Source organism: Pholis gunnellus, assembly GCF_910591455.1.
Source record: "Pholis gunnellus genome assembly, chromosome: 19".
In the NCBI taxonomy this organism is placed as follows: domain Eukaryota; kingdom Metazoa; phylum Chordata; class Actinopteri; order Perciformes; family Pholidae; genus Pholis; species Pholis gunnellus.
Window position 1 is genome coordinate 12,563,578 of NC_136546.1, and position 23,358 is coordinate 12,586,935.

A 23,358-nucleotide genomic window follows, 5' to 3' on the forward strand; every position below is an offset into this window, starting at 1 on the left:
GACTCAGTTAAATAGAATCAAGCCATCATTCAATCTTATGATCTGTGCCGTCCTGCTTAATTGAGAATGACTCTGTTTCCAGACTGGACCAGGCGATATAATGCTGGATTAATCTGTCTCGCTTAAAGAAATCTTGCGCTCTACCTATACCCTGTAATGATCCCAGACCGAAGATGATAATCCAGGCAGCTGAACAGTATTTTAATATATATATATATATATATAGTGCTGGTTCATGTACATTCAGTCACTGTATTGAGTGTCTACACAAGTGCCAAACAGGATGGACTGAAACCACAAGAAGACACTGTAACCATAAAGCAGTAGCAGTAATCACCCCGACATTAATTACATTAGGCTGGTCAGCATGGTGGCTGCAGTAAGTTTAGCTAAAGTACAGATTGCAGCAGCCAAGCAAGAACCACAGCGGGATGTTTTTCCTCTCCGTGGTTGATAATCGGCAGTGTAATTATGGTCACCCAGCAGTCAAGAAGCACAAAGCTTGTAGCAGCGCAGAGTGAAAGACCAATATCAAAAGTACTACTACACAATCAGTGTTCCTTCTATTTCATTCCGAGAAATATTGTTATTTATCACTCTTATGCCACATCATATCATTTATTCTAACAAGATCAATATCTTTTCGTGCCGACCCATTCACACCTTTGTCTATACTGCTGTTTGTCATCCGCGTTCCCCACTGTATTATTTATTGTAACCAATGGTTATTGTGATAGTGCATTGGCGTGTAATTGCTTTCAGATAGATGACTAACCCTGCGGCTACTGTTTACTCCCAGCCTGCTGGCCGCTACTACTGTTGATGTCGCCCTTGACATCGTAATGCGTTTCGCCGCACCCTGTTCACCACGCTATTATTTTGTTCCCCAAAATGCCTCGAGAGTTAATACACGTGCTGTTGTGCAGGATCACACCCACACTAAGACAGATCAACAGACCCTGGCCCTCTGGGACACACACACACACACACACACCCATCATATTTGTGTACATGATGCTTACTACACTTACACAACTTATCTGTGTGCATACCGTATGTGTCCAGGTACATGTGTATCCACTTTAAGGATGTGGTCATTCTTTTTACAGTTTGACAAACAATTCTAAGCTCAAGCATTTCTACGTTTTTATGTAATTACATTTTACATGACATTTTCTTATTTCATGTCGGTCGATACAATACTAGTCGAGACCAAAAAAGCAGTTGTGCACGCAGACGCAATCCGTTTCCAAGAAAGCTGAAATAAGATACGTCCTTTATTATAAGGAGGGGAATCAAACGCGCCTCAATACTGATACGTGGAAGGAGAAGAAGATGGAATAAAGGAAATGTAAAAATGTTTGAGTTAATAAACTGAAGAAGTTTGAACCTCATCCTAACCCCCAACAAAGACACGGGGAACTGAAGCTTCAACATTAGTAAAATGAACTCGGTGCATTTTTGCGGCCTCTAATTTCAAAGACAGAAAAAGTGAGACTGGCAGATAACTGATCTATCGTAGAGACAGAGTGCGGCTCTCTGCATCGGCAGACAATCAATTTCTTGGCCGCTGTAATGCCTGCTAAGTATATACTTTTAATGATTTAATGGAGAATCATCATTCAAAAGCGGAACTGATTATGTAAAAGAGTAGTGTTTCTCAAAATCATGGCTAAAATCTTATATTATTCAACTATTCCTGTCAGGACAATTCCTGACCGTGTCAATATAATGTATCCAGGGACGAAAAACTACAACGATCTTGCCCTCGTTATATATTCAGTCTGTGAAGGAAAGAGATGTATGAATTTAAAAGGAATGTGTTCACGGAAGAAAGAGAGATACTCTGCCAGTTCAGACTCCGAATGAGGGACTCAACATCTGAGTTTCAGGTCTGTCTGCGTTTTGAGCCATGAGACAACAAACAACTGCCCAGGTTAATCAAAAATGTGTCCTCCTGAGGTCTGAGATGATATAGCGGTGCGCTCTGTATCTTGTTCTCAGAGAGTGACAGAAAACCGAGACGGGCCTCAACCCAGCAGATCCGACTAGGTCCATTAAATAAGGAATGGGACTGCGAGCACATAATACCCGCAGGAGAACACAATCTTCCCGCATCTCTACTTTCACCTTCCTTTTCTCATTACCCTCTCTCAGCTCTTCTGTCTCGTTTTCTCCTCCGTGGTGTCTGTCGTGCTGTTGGTCTCCCTCGCGTTTGCATCTCCTTTCTTTACCGTCTCTTTCTCTCGCGCTCTATCTTCTCTCCCTTTTCCTTGTTCATCTCCAGGTCTTCAGCTTTGAGAACGCTGGAATAGGAAATAATGGGACGGGGGGAGTTGAAGGCTCACTTTATTTTTTTTTTGTGACTTTGTTGCATTGTATTTTCCCTTTGCTTCCTCCTTGTATTCTTAATAGATTGGCCTGGGGGTCTTGTCGACCCTGAGAGAGATGAGGGGGCTGAGCAGCACAAAGAGCTGGGGCTTTGAACACGTCATGCTCTATTACTTGCTTACACACACACACACACACACACACACGCATACACACAGGCATACGCATGCTATTCCCCTGTGCTTACATATTCATGCGCGCACACTTAAGTCACTCAGTGATACACAGCTACGCTGTCACTGTGATGGGAGAAATGTGCGTTGCTCTATGGAAATAGGTATCTATGCGGTACGGAGGGCTTAGAAGGGCTAAGTGGAAAAACCTGTCTGTTTCCCCTCTTTTTTTGTTTCTGGGAGACTTGTGGAGATATAAAGGGAAGGCTAAGCCACTTAGCCCAATAGAGAGCAACTATTAAAGAATCAGAGGGAAGAAAAATATGAGAGAGAGCAGTCGTCCGGACACCTGAAGAAAGTGATGGACAGGAAGAGGATGGAAAGAGGTTTATATGTGGAAGAAAATCAGTTATTAGGGGCAGAAACATGGGGCACTTTCACCTGTCACCTGTTTTCAGGGTATTCAGTTTCTAACACAACTGTTGCATTAGATTCTGCCTGAAAGCCTTTCCGTTCATCTGACAACACCCTGGAGGAATTTAAAAAGAGTGTGTGAGACAGAGAGAGAGAGAGAGAGAGAGAGGGAACGGCATTGCCTTGTATTACTTGAGTGACTTTGTGCTCCTTCCTGTCTGGATTGATTTGTGTCTGTGTTTTCCCCCGCCAAAATGGCCATAATAGCATTTATTAATTGCACATTATCCAATAAAAGGCCTCCGTCAGCATCCAGCTGATTAAACTCATCAATCTGCTCTATTAAATTAGCAGCTTCAAGAACAAGGTGCCAAGTGCTTGTGGGCATTTTGAACAAGTCTTATCTTTCAGCAACAGTTGGCTTCTTGTCTACATTGTTCGGACTGTTAAGTCTTTTCAAACGCTCCTCCAAACGTTTCAGAGTGAATAAGTATGCAAACAAACTGTCAAAAAGTGGGATTCTATTTATAGTTCAATTTATTTAACTTGGTTTCTTTAAAGTCTCTTAATACGCTTAATATGCTTAAGCAGGGCACAATTACCCTGTCTAAAGCGAGGAGGGTATAATACTCCGCTAGAGAAGCCTTCTTAATCATTGTGCCTGCATGATTGATTAGCACCATTTGCACCTGAACGGGGCCGGTAGTAAAGGAGAATGGAATGAATTAAAGTGCTGGGCTGGACTTTACCTTATCTCTCAGGAAAGGAAGGACATTTTGAAATACTCAATTGCCTCATTGTGAGTAACTTTTGATTGTTTTTGCCTTTGCATCCTTTGCATAGACGTGTGTCCTGACGGTGTGTAGCCCTGCTTGCTGAGTGCAGTTTTGTGGTCCACTGTGGTGGAAATATGTTTACACTACACCTCAACCATCAACGCTGCTATGATCTAAGATTTTTGTGTGAACAATGGCTAAAATCAATACATGCGTGTGTATGCAGCTTTACTGTTTTGATTAATTCTCACTGCTCTCATCAGCCTCGTCTCCAGCCACAGTATGCAGCACTTTGAGCAAATTCTCTCTCAAAACCAATTGCACGCTATCTATCCAGCAGCAAATGGCAGACGGACCTGATAGTGAAAGGTCTGTCTGCCTTTTAGCAGCTAGAGATGAAGATGCTTCATACCTACAAAGAGAGTATATATATATTCGACATACATTCATCAGGTTGACAGACGCATGACTCTCGCTGTATCCACTGAAAGAAATATAGTATGTTTGTGTTGTTTCTCCACTGCCCTCAAGTTAATAACAAAAAAGGTAAATGCAGGTCATAGGCCACATGGAAAACAATATAATCGACAATGCAATTAATGAATAACTGTGACTACATAGTAGTGGTAGTGATCAGGGATAAGACAAATTACAAACATACTATGTTCATGTTAAGAATTTGCATTGGGAATTGAAAATATTCCTTTTTGCCAGAAGCAACAGAAAAGTCTCTTCAGTGGATTACAATCCTTGAAAGATCACTGCAGTGGCAGCAGCATTGTAAAATAAACATATCCAATACATATTTTAGAGAAAATAATAAAAATAACCATGTTGTATTAGAAACGGTCACTGAAGAAACTTGAGTTATTATTATTTAACTATGCTTTACTTCTTTATTAGTCTGACACATGGGTCCGTGGGTGTTTTACTTGTTTTAATATGGCTCAGGCTGGAAGCAGTAGATTAGTCGAGCATGTCGGTGAGTATGATTGCAAACAACAACTACTACATATCGGTAGCTTCTGGCTATTCCAAGATAGCGGTGGGTGTTGAGGGGAAAGGTGCACGCTGCGGCTTCCTTTGGAGCTGTGTAACTGTATGCAGATGCAAAATCTAATTTGGCTCAGACAACGAGTTCAGTCATTTGCCTCTTCTAAAATTACCCAAAAGTCCCCCAGTTTCTCAACAATTTGTAATTTCTTTGAATGTGTGTGAACGCTCCTGGAGTCGCGTGCTGTTCTGATGTTTACAACTGGTACGTCGTAGTGGTTTCCGGAGGCTTGTTTTCCTCCTGGAGATTAGGGTTGCGGTAATATTGCAGTGAGGCTGAGATTGCGGGGTTTTGAGAGCGGGATAGAGGGATGTTTGGCAGCGCCTCGGAACGCAGCGGTGTTGTGATGGTATCTTATCTCCACCACAGCGCTGGGCACACGGTGATAAGAGTTTGCTGTGTTACTAGGGCCACACGCAAATCGCAGACCTGGACACAAGCACCGTCGCACAGACACAACGATTCAGATACACACACACACGTGCACACAACCAAGGTCGCGTTGATCTGGTCTTCACAAATCACAGTGGCCCAAAACATATTTAGATTTGCTAAAAAACTACAGAAGCATAGTGAAGACCTGGTCCCTTTTTATCTTTGACACAGACAGCCATGTCTTATCACTCATAGACCACATGGGATTTGCTATGAAAATAAGCTTTTTCTTAGCCTTAAATCTGTACATCTGTTTGATATTTACCTTTCATTTCACTTTCCTCTGAAAAGTGTGTCACTCTGATAATGTGAGTGCAAGTGGGAAGTGTCTCTCAAAAGACTCGTGTGAGCGTTGGGGAAAGGTCTTTGGAGTTGCCGTCTGTCTGATCTCGGATACGCAGTGGCTGGATGACAGACAGAGAGGCTGTTTCTAACAGAGGGAATTACTTGGCACTACTTGTGTTGCCACTGTTCCAACCTTCTGTGTCTTTGTCTGTGTCTCTTTGGAGCCAGTTTAACAGTAAACGATGATATACCGTCATCAATTTCAACATCTACTGTACTGTAATGGTACAAATAACACAGTATTTATCAAACTAGGGCTGATAAATAGGGCTTTAACATTAAAGGAGCTGTGTTTAACATCTGACCGTTAATATAGCAGCAAACATAGAGACACAGTGGAGTAATGGCTACCTGAGCAGAGAATGGAGTCACTCTCAATCAAAGCAATGTAAAGATGTTTTTTTGACACAAAATGATTAATTGAATTAAAAAAACAAATCAGCAGATCAATTAAAATTGACTATCCTTAGATAGTATTGAATGATCAGCCAGGCCTAAAGCAACTGTTCTGAGACTTTGCTATGCACTTTTTAAAATCCGTGAATCACGATACTACACACAAAACGGAGCCAAAGTTGGTTTATATTTTGGCAGCAGCAGCCGTTTGAGCTCCTTTTTTTTATCTGGTTGTAATCAGGCGTCTCTGATTTATCCAACCGGGATGCTGTTGTCTGTGCTGAGCACCAACGCTATCTGTGATTTGCAGGAAAAAATGATTGTGACGTAAGAAAACTGATTTTACTTGCTAAGCTCATTATGCAAAGAATATTTGTGAATAAACAACATCTTCACTCTCAATTGGATCCCTTTCAAAGCGCAATTTAAGCCACCAGCATATCTGTGAGTGCAAAACAAAAAGACGGATTAAAAAAAAAGCAAGAAGTTGGTTTCTGCTGGCAGTTGTCCTCGCAGCTCAACTCCCCAACCTCTTTTTCTTATCTCGACTCCACACACACACCTCTTTTCCTCTTCCTCAATCACCTCTAATTTACTTTCCATCTCTCAAGGTCCCCCCTCTGAGCTACCTGCCTAATATGTTTCCTCCATGTGAGCAGGTAGGAAATCATTGGAACGGCGCAAACCCATTTATTAGCAGGCGTGATTTAATTTATCTTCAGCGGGACGCTCCATTTCAGCACGAGGGTACTTTTGTCCGCAGGACGCTGTGTGAAATTGTCATTGCGGTGGTCTAAACTTGACTTAACAGCCACTTACTCCCCGAAATTAGCTTTGTTATTTTGAGACTAGAACAAAAAGTACATCTCAAGGCCTGTGAGCAGACTGTTCCTTCCCACCCTCTTACCCTGCTATTTGTTCCCATGTCTTCGTATCTCTCCAGATGGGACTGTGTATACGATCCCAATAAACCCAGCATGTTTGACATCTGCCGCTCAGTCAGTGTCGCGTGCGTCTCATTTTATCGGCACTCGTCTGTTTGAGAAGTCTGATAAGTGTGAGACTTTATCAAAGCGAGTCGTCCCATCTAATCAACTTTCCTCACAGCATCTTAAACTACATCGCTTCCTCACAAAGCAATCTCACACTCCGATAGGCAATGACGTTCCCCAGGGGTCACACTTATATTAAAACAAGAATAATTATACCGTTACATGCCATGCTTACACCTTCTATTTAGTTTGTTTTTTTATCCTGCTGTGGCGAGGATGACTAGTTGACATGAGGTTAAGAAAAGTGTTGTTTCTTATTTTTTTTGGGACTTTTCATATCTTTTTTTTCTGTACTATTGGACACTCGGGAGTGTGTGTCGATGGCTGTGGTAATGTGTCTATCGCAGTGTGAGTAGGATATGTGGTATCGCTCGCCGGCTTTGTAATGATAAGTCCTGCAGGGTTATAGCTCCAAGCAGCTCACTTCACTCTGCAGATCACTCAGCTAATTTCACACCGACCCCAAAGAAATGCCCTGTTTTGAACCCTGCACTCTCGCCTTCAATCGCCGCTCTGTTTACAGAATTCTCACTGCCGCTGCCGCTCCTAACATAGCTGCTCTCTGGCTCCTTATCTCTCGCTTTCCCGCTTAAAATGGGAAGACTCTGCAATCACCTAATTAGCCGCTGAGAGTGTTGTTTATCTCATCCGTAAGTTGAAAATAAACATCTGCTTGTCTTCTTTTTGCCATATTAACGAGTGTGAGGGGATCATAAGTGTCTCCTTTGGAAGAAAAGGAAAGTTGGAGCTGATTTTTGGTTGATTCGTGGATGTTTCAGTGGGGGGGGAGCAGCGAGCAGCAATCTGGATCCAACACCTTGTTCAGCAGGTTCATTTGGAGTTCACTGGTGCTGACAGGATAAAGAGTCAAACATGCACATACCTGCAGAGGGAATAAATTAATTACCCGTTTCTCATTGAGATGGCTTGTTCTGTCTTCTATCACTGCGTAGAGTTGACTGGATTTCAATCAGGAGAGCCAAGTGAATGATTAGTAGTTAACATTTATTATGACAGATGCTGCGTTTAATGACTTGCACAGAAATTCTTTGGCGCTCGAACTCAACGAGGAGGTTTGTGATCGACGTTGTGATCGCCCTGAGCGGCAACAATATAAATCCCCCCCCGTGGAGTCCAGACACCGGTGGTGACGGTGGCTGATGAGGTTGATAGAATGATGAGCTGATGAATCTGCGAACATTGGGGGGAGGTGGAGGGTTGCGCAACAGCGGCTTGAATGTACTGAAGGTATAGAGAGACACTCGTATTTAAGAGAGACAGCAGCAAGATGACACGCTAACGATGCCGTTGTGCTATTGGCTAGAGAGGCCAGCTGATCTAGACAGCTGATCATGATTGACAGCCCCAAACAATAACAGCGTAGTGTGCCTGCATGAGGAGTGATGGCAGATGTATGGTAAATAAGCTATGGGCTTAGGCATGCAAGAGTACAGTCTTCCTGTCTGAACTCACGCTAGAGCTTCATATCACACACTGTCTTTTCTATTATAATCAATACAAAGTATAAAAGCCATTTGTTTTTCCGAACACTATCTTTTTCATATGAATGGAAGCCACTTCAACCCATTGCTTTGCATTTCTCCTGCAGGTACTACGGTCCGAATTGAAGGAACGCGAGTACTTGGTGATGAGTACTTTGGATCAAGCCCGGATGTTTCTCGCTGACCAGCCCATCGAGGGTCCCGGAGAGCCACGCAAGAACCTGCAGCCAAAGACAGGCACGTTTACACTCTCCATATAAAAAAAAACCTCTACATACTCCCTTATATAATAGAGACTCAGTGGTATACTCTATAGTGCGCATTCTGTGTCGTGTGTAGTGTACTGTAATTAATGCATCTATAAAATGCAACTTATTGAATTGTTGGATCGTGCTCGATACGTTACGATTACACGTAGACTCCCTTTTAATCAGCTTGGAGTACCAGATCAACATGGTGTCTCATTCAGTGCATCCTGGACCAAATAGCCCTCTGACATGCACAGCAGGCCTGTCTGGCTGTCTTTTAAATCAAACACAAGGACTTATTTGGGCCAGTTTTGAGGTTAAGTGCTCTGGAAACACCGTTTACTGAAGTCTGAGCTGGTGGTAACGCCAATATCTTAACAGACCGACCGAGAATAACATATGCACAGACTCATTCAGCATTCCCTCTCTGTCTCTGTCGGATGCGCCATTGAAGTCTTGGTGAAGTCAGCACATTTCCCTTCAAACTAAAACTCCGCTGTGTAAATAATTAAACCTTCCCAAGGGGCTGTGTAGGGGTGTGGCAGGACTCGAGAGTGCATTCCGATAGGCTTGTTGTCTGTGATCTTTGATACGGATATCAAAGCGTCGCCTCATTGTATAAATAGATCGTGCTGATCCAGGATGAGACGCTGTGCTTGTTGTTTAACCAGCGGAGAAGGGATTTCGTATCGTGACACTGCAGCAAACTTCCGTTGTCTTACATGCTCTCTTTTAGTCATTTTAGTTTTGTCTCTGCCACTAAATTGACTTTTATTGTTTTGTTTGTACCCCACATTATGCATGACAAAAGACAGACAGCATCACATTGTGTGTATCTGTATGAGGTTCCACCTGCGGTACTTCTCACAGATGTCTGCTGTGTGTGTGGGCACAGTCTGCATGTGAGGAGGGGAGAGAGGCAAAAAGAGAGGTGCAACAGGTGAAGATGGTAATCCTGTCGCCACCCTGGAGAGGAGACCTTAGACCTCATAAAAGCTGCTCATCTTTCTTTCCAGTGAAAATGGGTATTTGGGGAGCAGGGAGCTTTGCTCTCTGTCTGCATCCTCTGATGTGTCACACATATTCTATCCTCTGTGTCTCTCACCCTTTTTATCTCTCTTGGTCACTTTCCTCATGCCTCGGCTGCCTTCACTTCCACCCTCGCTGTAATTGAGATCCTTGTTTTTTTATTACCTCCTGTCCTTCTCTTCTCCCTCCGTCTCTTGAGTTTTCCTTATTGCCCAAGCTGAAATCAAACAAAAGGAAAGTAATGTACAGGAAGATGGAAAACTCCCAAGAAAGGCTTATTTAGTACCTTAAGATGTAATTTGAAAAAACTTACAGCGCTCTAAATTTTATGACCTATATCTTATAAAGACTGACTGGAGAATAGTTCTCTTGCTTTAATCGTAACTTGTATATAAAAGTACAAAAATGGAAACTTCAGGTTTCTGGTGGAGGACATTATATATAAAAAAATTGAAGACATATATTCCTGCTGATACCATGTAGTGGTCTGGAAACTACGTTTATATTAAAGTGTAATGTAAACTGTCTTTGTCAGGAAGATAACTTACTTCTCCCGTAACCTGTCTTTTCCCTTCTCTTCCTCCAGACCTCACCCCAGAGGAGAAGGCCCGAGTGTTGGCCCGGGCCATCCGCAAGCAGACAGGCGAGGTGAGGGAGCGATGGGAGCGTCTGAAAGGACACATGGGTGGCTGGCAGAGTCAGGTGGAGCGAGCCTTGGAGCGACTCCAGGAGCTGCAGAGCTCCATGGACCAGCTCGACCTGCGGCTGACTCAGGCAGAGGAGGCCAAATCCACCTGGCAGCCTGTGGGGGATCTGCTGATCGACTCTCTGCAGGACCACATCGACAAGACCATGGTGAGTCAGACCGACGGCACGGCTGTTGTATGCACTACTGCCAAAAGCACCATAATCATCAATGCATCATGTCAGGATTTAGACACTCCGCCCTTCTGTTCATCATTAAACATGCAGCACTGAATCAACTTGGATAAATCCAGTCTTTCTTGCACGATCTCACACCGAGACCAACTGATTTAACAGTAAAGTTGGTGCTGCCATTTGTGATTTGATTCCGTAGAAGTATAAGCCGAAACGGCACATCCGTGAAATAAGTCTGCAATAACACGAGTGAGACGTGTCTGTGAATTCTCACCCCCCCCCCCCCCCCCCCCCCCCCATCTTTCTTTTCAGAACAAAATGCCACTTTGATTTGATGACGTACTCGGTTTTGATGAGTCGGTCTTGTTTGTCTGCAACTGCCACTCATGTGTTGTGAGGGTGTCTTTTCCCAAGGACGCCTGGCCAAAAAAAACAAGCAGCACATTTAGTTTACAGGCTGACAAATTGCTTCCTAATAAACAGTAAGAAACCGTGGCAGTAAAATAGTGAAAAATAACATTATATTCTGTTTCACCACTTCACGTCTTAATGATTGCCTCCCAGTGGTATGGTAAGTGTATATTGACAGCCACAGTAGAGACTTAACATGGTTACTATAGCACAACAAAACACAATTTAAAACTTGATTTATCTCCAATTAGACGTCATGAGTTCAACACAGTAAGCAAGGAAAAGTTGAACAGCAATTAAGATGAAACAGAAGGTAACCGATGTTACGACAATTAAAGTAATTAGACAGCCTAAGTTTATAATAATAATACAGTTACAATAACAATTGTTTTCACCCTGTAACACCATCAAACTTTCTTCCCAGACCTTCAGAGAGGAGATCGCCCCGTTACGTCAGGATGTGAGAACCGTCAACGAGCTTTCTGCAGAGCTGACACCGTTGGACATCCAGCTGTCCTCCACTGCTTCCAGACAACTGGACCAGCTCAACATGCGATGGAAACTACTGCAGGTAGTTGAAACCCTCCTGAATCACATGCCGATATTGGAGCCGACACGGCTCTTGGGTTATCCACCACCTCTCGTCCTACAGCATTTTGTCCACGCTTGCCCTAAATGAATGCTGGTTTCAATATATCTTGATCCTCTTTCTTCCTGTTCCTTCATTCTCCTACTGCCTGCCTGTGAGTTTTTATCTTCTTTGTCTCTCTCTCTCTCTCTCTCTCTCTCTCTCTCTCTCTCTCTCTCTCTCTCTCTCTCTCTCTCTTTCAGTTTTTCTCGCTGTGTTCATGCTGATTTCACTTTTTGTCAGCCAGACACACAGGAGACGGAGAGTTGTCCCTCTACCTGTGTACCTGTTTTATTTATACGCAGCCCAGTGCTCACTGCAACACTTTGTCTCTGCACATCAATGGACACTATTTTCCCAGAACACCAGTCACATTCTTGGCTCCCTACGCACCTGAGTGTCTTGGTCTGATCCGCTGGGGGGGGGGCTCGCTGAGTGTTTCTCAGAGTGGAGCATGTCTCAGCCCCAGAGGGAAAGTCCTGGAGTCTGTTTACAAGTCGTCAGAAGGAACGAGAAGAGAAGTGACGTTGGTTTTGAACTGAGGAGCGAAATCCTCCACGTGAAGTCTACAATTCAAATCGGCGAGCGTCTCACTTCTTTCAGACACGCTCTCCTTATCAAGCAAGCTCCCTTGTCCCTCTTCTTCATTTGTTTACGCTGTGTCCTCATCAGGCCTAATTTAAGTTATCTCATCGTTTCTTGATCTACCGTACAGTAGCAGAGAAAAGTGATGTCCGTGGTGCTCGCTGCCCAGCTGACATGGCGTCAATTGGAAGGCCACAGATAGACCGTGTTTTCAAACACACTGTGATGGAAACTTTTTCAGACGTCATTTGAAGTTTTTCTCGTATGCAGTCTTGCAGCATTGTTGCCGAAGATAAATGAGTTGGGGCGGAAAAAAACAGAATAAGGGGAGTTATATGTTGAGAGAGAAAAGATGAAACCTTGGACGGAAACCTTAAGTCATCCCTTTTAAAAACGCTACACTGCCGCAGAGACAAACTGGGAAGCTGGACTAATTTGTACTCTTGTGATATTTCCCCTGGACTGTACAGACAGCCACTAATAGTCTTTCTGCCTGGAGAATGAACATAACCCAACTCCTGAGTCAGAGGAGGGCAACGTTTCAGTGGTCTGCACACTTCTCTCTGGTGTCCGTTCACTTTATTTCTTTCAGTCCGCATGAAGGCGACGGCTTTACTAACAAGCCAGTTCTGGCTGTGCAGTTTGATGATTTGGTTTTCATATGCAGACAGCTCCCATCTTCCTCTCTGTGGGACAGTTGCCATAATAGCCATTAGTGGCCAGAAGGAAACTGAGCTATTGGCCTTTTCTGTGCCTATTTCCAAGATCCCTGTGTGGACCGCTGTAATCTGGCTGCCATACCGCCTGAGGTGTGTGTGTGTGTGTGTGTGTGTCTGTGTGTGTGTGTGTGAGTCTCAATATTACAGACTGCCAATACTGTCCTGCTAGTCCGCCTCATGGAGCAAAGTAACACCGCTGCCACGTAGGGCACAGGTGCACTGCCTGAGAGGTCAATACACCGTTTCCACAAGGGTACAGGAGTACAGCATTATTTATGAGCAAGCTTTTTGTTTTTGGAATAAAGTTTTGTAATAATAAAAGTTAATAGGGAGTTTATAAGGATGCATAAATCTATGGTATTTTTTGCACAGGACGCTTTGAAATTCTTGTCCCGGTTGTGATCATATTCAGGATATTATGATGTTTTACATGCAACATGAGACGTCACATGATTGTGATATTGTTCAAGTTTTTGATCTGTGTGTCATACCACGATGGTTTTGTGAGGATATCATTCACATTGCCCACTCCTAACTTCTGCACATGCCAGTTATCTGCTTATGGAGACCTATCCTGTTGAAAACGGGATATGATGTTTGTATTCGCAAACACATTACGTGATCATCACAGGGTATCTACAGGACGCACCGGCGACAGTTCTGTCCTGTTGTCGTGATGCGATGTCTCCGTAACGCCTGGAGGGAAACTTCATAATGCTCTGCAAAAAACACTTTTCCGGCCATTATTAAGCACCAGGAACTGAAGGGACGTTTGTGACCATATTTGGTCAGATACTGAATTGGTGAACTCACACACTAATAGACATACGGTAGTAGAACAACATGACATACAACCGCGAGGCTGTAATTCTAGTTATCAATGCAGCTATCCACACCGGCCACGTAATGGCTCACAACTATGAACTTAAGAATGTTCTTGAATATTTTCTTCTGACTTTTAACGCACGTCTGCGGCTGCTGCCGTGCTGCTTTCGCTGCACGGCCGGTGTAAACGAGATGCCAACTCCATCCACTGTGAACCTCTATTTCTCTGAGTACAACTTTCAGGCCCGCAGCTGACTGTCTGTCTGTCTGTCTGTCTGTCTGTCTGTCTGTCTGTCTGTCTGTCTGTCTGTCTGTCTGTCTGTCTGTCTGTCTGTCTGTCAGGTGGCGGTGGAGGACAGACTGAAGCTGCTTCAAGAAGCCCACAGAGACTTCGGCCCGTCATCTCAACATTTCCTCTCCAGTAAGTACAGAACCAATGGGGGGGGGGGGGGGGACTTGGTTTGTTTCCTCTCAGTTACACTGTTTCACATCCCCCTAATTTCCCCATGTCCCATCTTCTAATCTTCGGCCATATGCTTCACAGTCATGCATGCTCGGTGGATATGTGGGTGGACGCGCGCACACACACATACACACTCACACACACAGTTTGCAGACGAGACACTTCACTCTTAAATAATGCAAGGCTTAATTACAGCTCTCCACTGTCTCCCTTTCTTTTCCCCCCTCTTTAGAGTGGTCATTAGTAGAGAGAGAGTAACAGAGAGAGCTAGAGACAGAGCCATAGAGAGAAAAGATAAATGCGCGAGTGTGAACATTAAACAAAGCAGCCAGACTCTCTCTCTCTCTCTCTCTCTCTCTCTCTCTCTCTCTCTCTCTCTCTCTCTCTCTCTCTCTCTCTCTCTCTCTCCCCCTGCGCGTCTCTTTCTAATGTCATTTTCTATAATCATGCGGCCATTAGTGTTCTTTCTGCTCCACCTGATTTGCTCTGCTGGCTGCCAGACACAGAGATAAAATGGACGGCGTGTGATTCAGAGGCAGGTGGTAAGCTCGGCCCGCCGTGCCATGTCTCCAAAAGACATGAATTCACCAAGTGAGCCCTGCTGAGAGCTCAGCGACTGCACCAGACAAAACCGCACTCCGTCTCTTCTTTCAACTTCCTGGCACCACGACACTATCTACTCAATCACACATTCGCTCTCATTACACTAGTAGCTTAATATTCCCTCGGGGATCAATAAAGTACTGCGTCATTATCTCGCCTTGCCATCTCGTATATCTCCCAATCTCGCTTAATCTCTTTCTCTTACTGTGTTTTCATCTCCCTATCTCAGCGTATAACTGTGTCAAGGAGGAGGGAAAGTGGGAGGGCAATAAATCAAGTAACATTTCTGCTCCGTATTTCTCTTAAGAGCCTCTCAAGTCTTATATCTGGCTCATATCCGCAATGTGTCAGCCTGTCATGTTGAACATGTCCTTTGTTTATCACTATTCATTGTCTCCTTTTCTTTCCATGAAGTTTAACATAAACCTGGACACGTGGCACCTTTTTCTCAACAGTATTTTTCTCTGTTGTTTAATTTATTGATCATTTCAAGCCCTATTTTTCCCCTTATTATTATGGAAGTGTTAGATATGAGATTTATATTCAAGTCACGCCCCAAACACTAAATGGATTACTGTACTGCGTGGTCAATACTGTGCAACGTTTATGAAGATGGTGTTTCATCTCTTCTTTTTCTTTGTCTTTGTTTTTCTCTCTCTGTCTGCAGCTTCTGTTGAGCTCCCCTGGCAACGTGCAGTATCTCAGAATAAGGTTCCATATTACATCAAGTAAGTGTCTAAAAATGGCTTCGATAGCCATCTTTGTGTGTCTTAATAGTGAGCGCGCGTGTGTGTGTGTGTGTGTGTGTGTGTGTGTGTGTGTGTGTGTGTGTGTGTATTAGCGTGTGACAATGATTATTCCACATTGATTGGCATTCAAGGCAGAGCAGTCAGGGTATTGTCTGTATAAATGCTGTATTTATACCTATCATCTTTATTATTGGTTTCAAATGTGTTTTGTGTGTCACCCTTTATACCAATGCATTTTCTATTTGTCATCACCGGCTGTATGTCTTTGAGTTTTGAGCGCTTGAATTGAAGATTGATTTTCTTGTCTCAGATTGTTTTAGAATTTTTAGAGGTCATACTAAAAAAGGTTCCAGAAAAGTCTGGAAAAAAAGAACAAAGTTATGAACATAACTGTACGTTTTATTTTTTTGTATTCCTAAACCCGGTGATCTTCTTTTGACCCCTTAGGTTAACTTTGTGACCGCTGTCCGATAATTGAGATTCCAGCCTCTATAGACCTGGAGAGTTTGTAAAAATGGAGGTTAATTCAATCAGAACAATCCAAAATATACTGAATCTATATCAGACTATCATATGATCTTTGACTTTAACTGGCATTGCTGTAGTTTCCAACTTCTATTTCCTCCTCAAGGTAGACCAAATGTGGGCAGTATGGTGCAGATGGAGTTGATTTTTCATTTTTATTTTTCATTTCAAAAAATGTTCATAGTTGACTGTGAAATAGCCCATTATCTTTTCTATCTAATGCTTTTCAACCTTTTCACATTAAAGTTCTGACCACTAGTGACCTCTCGCATACACCACCCACGAGTGTTCAGGTAGCCATTGTTCCATGCACATTCAATGCACGTACATCATTTATATTGCTCCCAATTACGAGCTCCTTTCTGCCCATTAGCTCCTGTGTGTATATATTAAAATTCCAACTGTTTCACCTGCATATTACTCATCCAGTCTAACATTTGCACTTCCTTTTGAATTGATAAATACCATGCTGAACCCCTGGGCAGCCTTCCACACTGTTCTAAAAGTGACTGTAACAACTTCAGCTTCACGTCTTGCTTCCCATGCAATGTTTTGCCGGCCAAACAGCAGGTTTTTATTAAAACGGGTAGAGAGAATATCTGTGTCGATAGCAAACAAGGCAGCTTCTCTGCTGTTCAGCAAATGACAGTTCTCAAAGTTTGAAGGACCTCATTATCCAGAAATCATGTAACCGAACCTAAATTCACCCTCTTTTTTAGAAACATAGTAGTTTTCAGCTACAGTATCACTTGTCAGTTATGCTTTCCTTGTTTTTCTCTCTGGCTTCTGTTGAGGCACTGTTACTGTGTAACTTTGAGATTCAGGATGATAAGGCAGTTGTAATTTTTAGGACTCCCTTAAATCACCTTTTTCCCCCGAGTTGAGAATGTCACCGTGTCAGTTAAATAGTCAGTAGACATTCTTCTAAAAAATCCCCCTTGTGCCATTGTTCACAGAACAACCCACCATAAAAGCTTCAGACACGAAGATGAACACATCCAGACCGGTCTTGTGATAGGTTAAATGTCTCCAAAGAGATTTAATGCAACACTTTCCAAAGCACAGCCATTTATGTTTAGTACGGTCGAAACTTAAATTTGCAGAGACTTTAGACTTGCTTGGGGTTGATGACATTATAATATTATCAGTTGGTGTACATTTGGGACTGTCTTCGAAGACTCTAGCTCGGTGGTGCGTTTAAGTTTGTCAGGAAAGCTTGTATCCCAAATGATACAAGCAGCTCATTAAAATAAACTGATTTTTTTTTTTTAATCCTATTAAAAAAATCTGAGTCAATTTGGGAGGAGGTCAAGATCAAATGTTTTCAGGCCGACTAGGAAGACATGAACCCAGGGATTTAGACAAAGAGAGTGGGGGAAGGGACACCTGCGCTGTGTTTAGGCTGCAGCTCGGCACTAGAGGAGGACAGGCTTCCAACATTACAGTCAACAACAGCCTCACAGATGTGCCCAGCCAATGAACCTGCATCCGCCCACTCGCACAAACAAAACACATCTGCACAAGGTACACAAACCAGTACACACACATGCAATTAGACACACAAATAGAGATTACGATCGTCTCACTGGCAAGTAAACGCTCACACGCACCCAGGAATGCATACTGTATGAGCCCCAACCGGAAACGAGCTCAAACTGGCTAACCAAACACACGCTACATAGTGCGCACACACCATTTGTTTTGTTGATGCTTCTGAGTTGGTTTCCTTCTGCCTGGCCCTTTTTCCACATTAAATTGCTTTTTTTAGAAACAGGAAGAAAAGGATCAATCCTTTTTCAACTCTTACCTCAATGTGTGGCTTTTCTTTTCTTATTAAAGTGAAGATAGTCTACTGTGCTGTACACTGCCCTCACTGAACCCCCCCTATTCACCATAAATATACATGCAGGCTGCTGCGCACTCATGCAAATCCACTTCATTTGCAGCTTGGAAGCTGAACTCTAAATCCATCTCCAGGACTAATCACAGGTCGCTTTCAGTGCCGGGACATCCTCGGGACACCCGCATCAGTCTTTGACACATTCATTACCCCAAACCAATCCTCGTTTCCTCTTCCATCTCCTCTCATGCTCTGCCTCTTTTCTTTGGGCGGACAAAGGGCCCCTGATTAAAACCGCGCCTTGTCCCCACCTCCTGTTGCGATGAGTTCGGGCGACATATTGGGGGGCGGGGGGTGGTGAATCAAATGGCTTCACACAAGTTCTGTGCCTGCCATCTCACGCTGGCAACCTCACATGTTCTCCCATTTCACCCATTTTTGCACTTCAGGGGAGGGCTCACACGCCTCGTAGGCTAATTGAGGGGAAATATACAAGAGTGCATTTCTGCAAAGATTTGATAAAGTCTCCGCTGTCTCTCTGTGTGTTTTTGTTCGGAAACCTTTGGTGGGGTTGGTTGGACAGAACACAACAGACAGCCTTGTGGACCTAATGCACCTCTTTCTTATGTGTGCAAAATTGTTGTCTAAGAAGAATTAAAGCAGTTTGCACTGTATGTCAGAAGCAGAATGCTGATGACATCGGCTGGGGTGGGTTTGATTTTATAAGCGCAAAGGAGGCAGAGACGGAGACGTGAAAGCCAGAAGATGTCAGGTGGTGAATGCAGGCTCTTCTCCCCCGTCACAGACACTTCGTGATAAGTCTGGCAGGTTGTTGTCACCGAGAGAAAAAGTTCCTGAAATCTTTCTCTTTCTTCCTCAGATATTTCCCTTATTCAGTCTATTTGGATATCCAAGTATTCATCTGCACACTCATAATTATTCTTGGTGCTCTCCAAGTGTGAAACAATGACTAACTGTCAGGATGCACAGCAGAAGTGTTTGACGGGATACGTCCACCTCTCGGACCATGGGGATATTTTATTGTCCTTTTGTAGGAAAGACAGACAGACAGGCATAGTCACTAGTTATGGGGAAGTTGCTGATACGGTTAATTATGAGGCAGCGGAGAAGTGAATAATTAGCAGAACCACTTTAACCTTCTGTTGGACTCTGTAGCAGCGGTAAATGGCGACGCTACCCTGAAAACGTCAAAGAAAATAGCAATTATTTTTGATAAGCTTAATTGTTATCATGGTGATCTGTTTGCTGCGACTACTTTGAAATCTCACAAAAATATCTCGTAGAAGGTTTTTATTTACATTTTATCCTTCCTCCGCCTGCCGCAGTGTCGCCTTCTGTGACCTCATTTGATTTGTTTGATGTTTACTTTGAGAGGTCATTAAATGATGTTTATGAAAGCATATGTCACATGCAGTGCAAAAAGACCCACGTGCCCATTTTAATTTCCCGCGTAAAGTTACAAGTTTTGTTTGATCAGCAGTCCAAAACACTAATATTATTCAATTTTCAATCATATAAAACAGAGAGAAACCGCTGTTGATTTAATTTCTGTTGCTTGTCCAATCAAATAATAGTCCACTTAGCTTAAGCTGGTATGAAAGCTGTCAACTGAACTCTGCAGCGGACTACACAACTACACCGGTCTGTGTTAACTCAAACCAAATTACTGGTGTGAAAGCAATTTTTGATTGGGAAGACCTCACACTGTTCACTGAGGATGTGCGTCTGTAGGTTGCTCTTTAATATTCTCTGTGGCCTCTCCGCTCGCCTATGAATGTTTCCTGCTTGTGTTGTCAAACCTGCAGCAGCTTTGTCGTAAAAGTGTCAACAGTTTGATATGTTTTTCCTCCTAAAGGACACCGAAAAGATTGCGTAGGCATTACAAAGGGAATACATTGAAGGGAAAGCGTTGAGTACCGTTGAACCTGACAACTTAGTCGTCCTCGTTATGGCATGCATGAGTTGTGGACATAAGCACAGGCTTTCTGATCCTTCTGTTGATTGAAATGTGTGTATATGTGAGTTAACACGACACCGATTTCTTTTTTTTAGTCGTGAATTGATCGCGTGTCTATTGTTTCCCTAATGTACCCTTCTACACTTAACTGACAAAAATGTTCTTTGGCAGTAGCCGTTGGCCAGTCTGTCTCCTTGTGTGTCTGTCATCAGCGCCGGAAGACCCAGACCTAAGCGATGCCTGTGAAAGTGTGAAAGGGTTCATCAGTCTGTACGCCCGTTGAATAGTGATGAAGTTCTGTGTAGGAGGAGGGCCATTCCGCCATCTCAGTTCACTGTCAGCACTCCACCCCACTTCCTGCTGCCTGTCAGCGGAGAGCGAGCCATTGCTGGAACCACGGGGGAGCCTCTGCATTCAAAAACAGACTTTTGTTTAAAAAAAAAACAGTCTTCCAGAAATGTTCTCACACATTCCACACAGATCTGAGTGCATCCTCTGACAGCCAGATAAAACACACGCACACACACACACACACACACACACACACACACACACACACACACACACACACTCACACAGCCACAACACGACCAGCAGAGCTCAAATACATGCACAGATTGGCAGCCGCAGCTTTGAGAAAAGTCAGATTCTTTGCTGCCCTGTGAGTGAAAGCCAACCATGTTTGATCAGTTTCAGCACAGAACTTATTTTATTTATTTTTGATGGCATTGGTTTTTCAGTAGATTTGGTGTGTTGTTTTGTATGTGTGTATTTGTGAGGCTTCTGTCTGATGCAGAAATGTAAACAGGGAGTTGAGACTAGGTCCCCTTGTATTCATGTCCCCTGGTGTTTGAAAAGATAGATGCTGTGGTGATAAGAGGGATTCACAGTACATGTCTATTTGTAAATGTGTGTGTGTGTGTGTTGTCTTGCTGTTTCATGCAGGCGGCTTTTTGGGGTTTTTGTGTGTGATTTATGATTTGTGGAAGAAATTTGATGCCGAATAACAGAAAAGTTGGCAATAAAGCCATCGACAAGGTTTGCACACATCAAGTGACGATGATGATAATGATGTTGGCTTGTGTGCAATTCCATTTTGGCTGTTGTGTCTATTTTTACTATTTTGTGTGTTTTTGTGTTCCTTAGGTTTCTAAGTACTAACAGAGGTAGTTTTTGTGATGAGCCTTGAAAGCTTTTGTTTGTGTGTGCGTGTGTGTGTGTGTGTGTTGTCAGTGGCTTCTGTTCTGTTTGTGTGTCAGCTTATGTGTTTTTTGCGTTTCTCAGTCTAATTGTCCTCCACTACTGTTGTGTTTTTCAGTCACCAGACACAGACAACCTGCTGGGACCATCCAAAGATGACAGAGCTATACCAGTCACTAGGTAAGAAACACACACAATGGCTTAGCATCTTCAGTACCTCGAATAATCTTGACCAAACATCTAGTTAAAGGGGCAGTTTATCTAATTACAAAAAAAAACACATTTTCGTAGTTATTTTTGATTTATATCAGTTTGGGTTTCAGTTGGCCATGTTTTATGATATCGCACATATCGTCTCTGAGATTTCAAATATGTGTTCGGAAACCATGTTCTTGTCCGTCTGGATAATCGACCAAATTCACCGTGAACTGTTTTATAGAAGTTCTCCAGTTAAAATGAAAAGTTTTCCAGGCGTGTTCTCGGTTTTCTTGTCCGGTTAGTTTACTCTTTAGATTTACCTTGATGAAAACTGCACCTTGGTCTTTCCGCTCTTTCTCCTGCTCCCCGTTAATATCCATATGCGTGTGTCTGTCCCAGCGGGGTGGCTGGTATGACGGTTCATTAATGAGCAGCCGGATAAGTAATAAGCTGTGAAACTTTGGGAGCGTTCGCTGTAGGCCAGCAGCTCAACAAATAGCACCGGCCCCCTCCGAGACAGAACTCAGTAACCTAATTACACAGTCCACATTAGCCACCCCTCCCCCCCCCGGTCATCTCCATAGACAATAACTAACAAGAAGTCGTCTGTCATTGAAGACAGAGGGCCTGCTCATGTTACTCGGTGGGCAGATTTCTGTTGCACTTTGTGATTCTGCTTCTGTTTGCTTTTTGTCTGTACACCTTTTCATCTCTCTGTCTCCATCCCCGTCTGCAGCGGACTTGAACAACGTGAGGTTCTCGGCATACCGAACAGCCATGAAGATCCGCAGACTGCAGAAAGCACTGTGCTGTAAGTAAGACGCACATGCACTCGAACACACCTCAACACCTGCAGTCGTGATCCGCTTCCTTTTGAAGTCTGAGTGCAACGAGGGGCTGCGGTAATGATTTGAGGCTTTGCCAGATGCTGTGCCAGAACAGTGCAGGAGCCAAGGATATTTTGGCTTTTAAAATGACACACTCTGTTTCAGTGTGTGTACGGGCAGGATTTTGACCATGCAGTGTCGCAGCTGGTGACTGTGTTAAACCTGTTGAGTATAGCCTCATTTTGGTGTGCACAGGTGGGATTTCTATAGGCTTTGCGTTTATTATCTTTTTTTATTTCTCTCAACACAAGAGCTGCTGTCTTCTCGTTTATAATGGAAGCTCTGATAAAGGCGGCTATTACCGACAGTCAGGTGGCTATCAAACCCATGTACACACACACACACTCGTACTCGTACACACTGCAGGTGCATGCAGACTCAACCATCACAGCAGCAGCCACTTGTGCTCAGTACAGTGTAATACTTTTGACAAATGTTAACTATTATCCAGCTGTTGACATTGTTATGGCAACACGCACTGCGAGCCCACACTGCTCATTTACATCCTGCTGCTTGTAGGAAGTTCTGTTCTGAATGCATGTTTGCGACAAACGGATGAAATATACCATTTCTCATGCAGCTGTGTGTGCGTGCGCAGCTTAGGCATGTGTACCTGGGTACACATATAACCGTGGGTATCAAAGTGTTTTTGTGTTTGTTCGTTGTTAATGAGTTTGAGCGATTCAGACGTTTTTGGTTTTCTATCTCATATTGGCTCTGTGATCGCATTCGTCTGTTTCTGATGGGAATGCTTTAGCCTGAGTGATTCCGACTTGGGGCACTGCAATTCAATTTCATCCATTAGATTAGAACAGTCACAGTGCAAAATACACACACATACGCACATACGCACAGCAGAAGGATCAGTAGTTATTAGTTATTGGCCTGGATTAATGTGGAATCTTTGCTTGGAGACCTTTGTGTATTAGCATGAATGTTTGTAAATCTGTGTGTGTGTGTGTGTGTACGTACACATGCATGTGTGTGAGGGAATGGCACACACACACATGACAGGGATCCTATCAAATGTCTAATTGGGTTAAGTCTGTGCCAGGGGGGCTGGTAAAGCACCAATGAGCTCGCGTGGCATGCCGTTAATGTGCCACGCCCTCT

General features: G+C 43.5%; 1 protein-coding gene across 2 annotated transcripts in view; it reads left to right on the forward strand.

Annotated features, from left to right (window-relative positions):
- Positions 1-23,358, forward strand: part of utrn (utrophin) — a 162,094-nt gene that overhangs the window by 99,808 nt on the left and 38,928 nt on the right. For both annotated transcript variants that reach the window (XM_079180292.1, XM_079180293.1), the window contains exons 58-64: positions 8,586-8,715; positions 10,342-10,610; positions 11,470-11,616; positions 14,145-14,223; positions 15,536-15,596; positions 21,279-21,340; positions 22,095-22,169. In XM_079180292.1, coding sequence (XP_079036418.1) covers positions 8,586-8,715; positions 10,342-10,610; positions 11,470-11,616; positions 14,145-14,223; positions 15,536-15,596; positions 21,279-21,340; positions 22,095-22,169 — 823 coding nt within the window. The remainder of the gene's footprint in view (positions 1-8,585; positions 8,716-10,341; positions 10,611-11,469; positions 11,617-14,144; positions 14,224-15,535; positions 15,597-21,278; positions 21,341-22,094; positions 22,170-23,358) is intronic.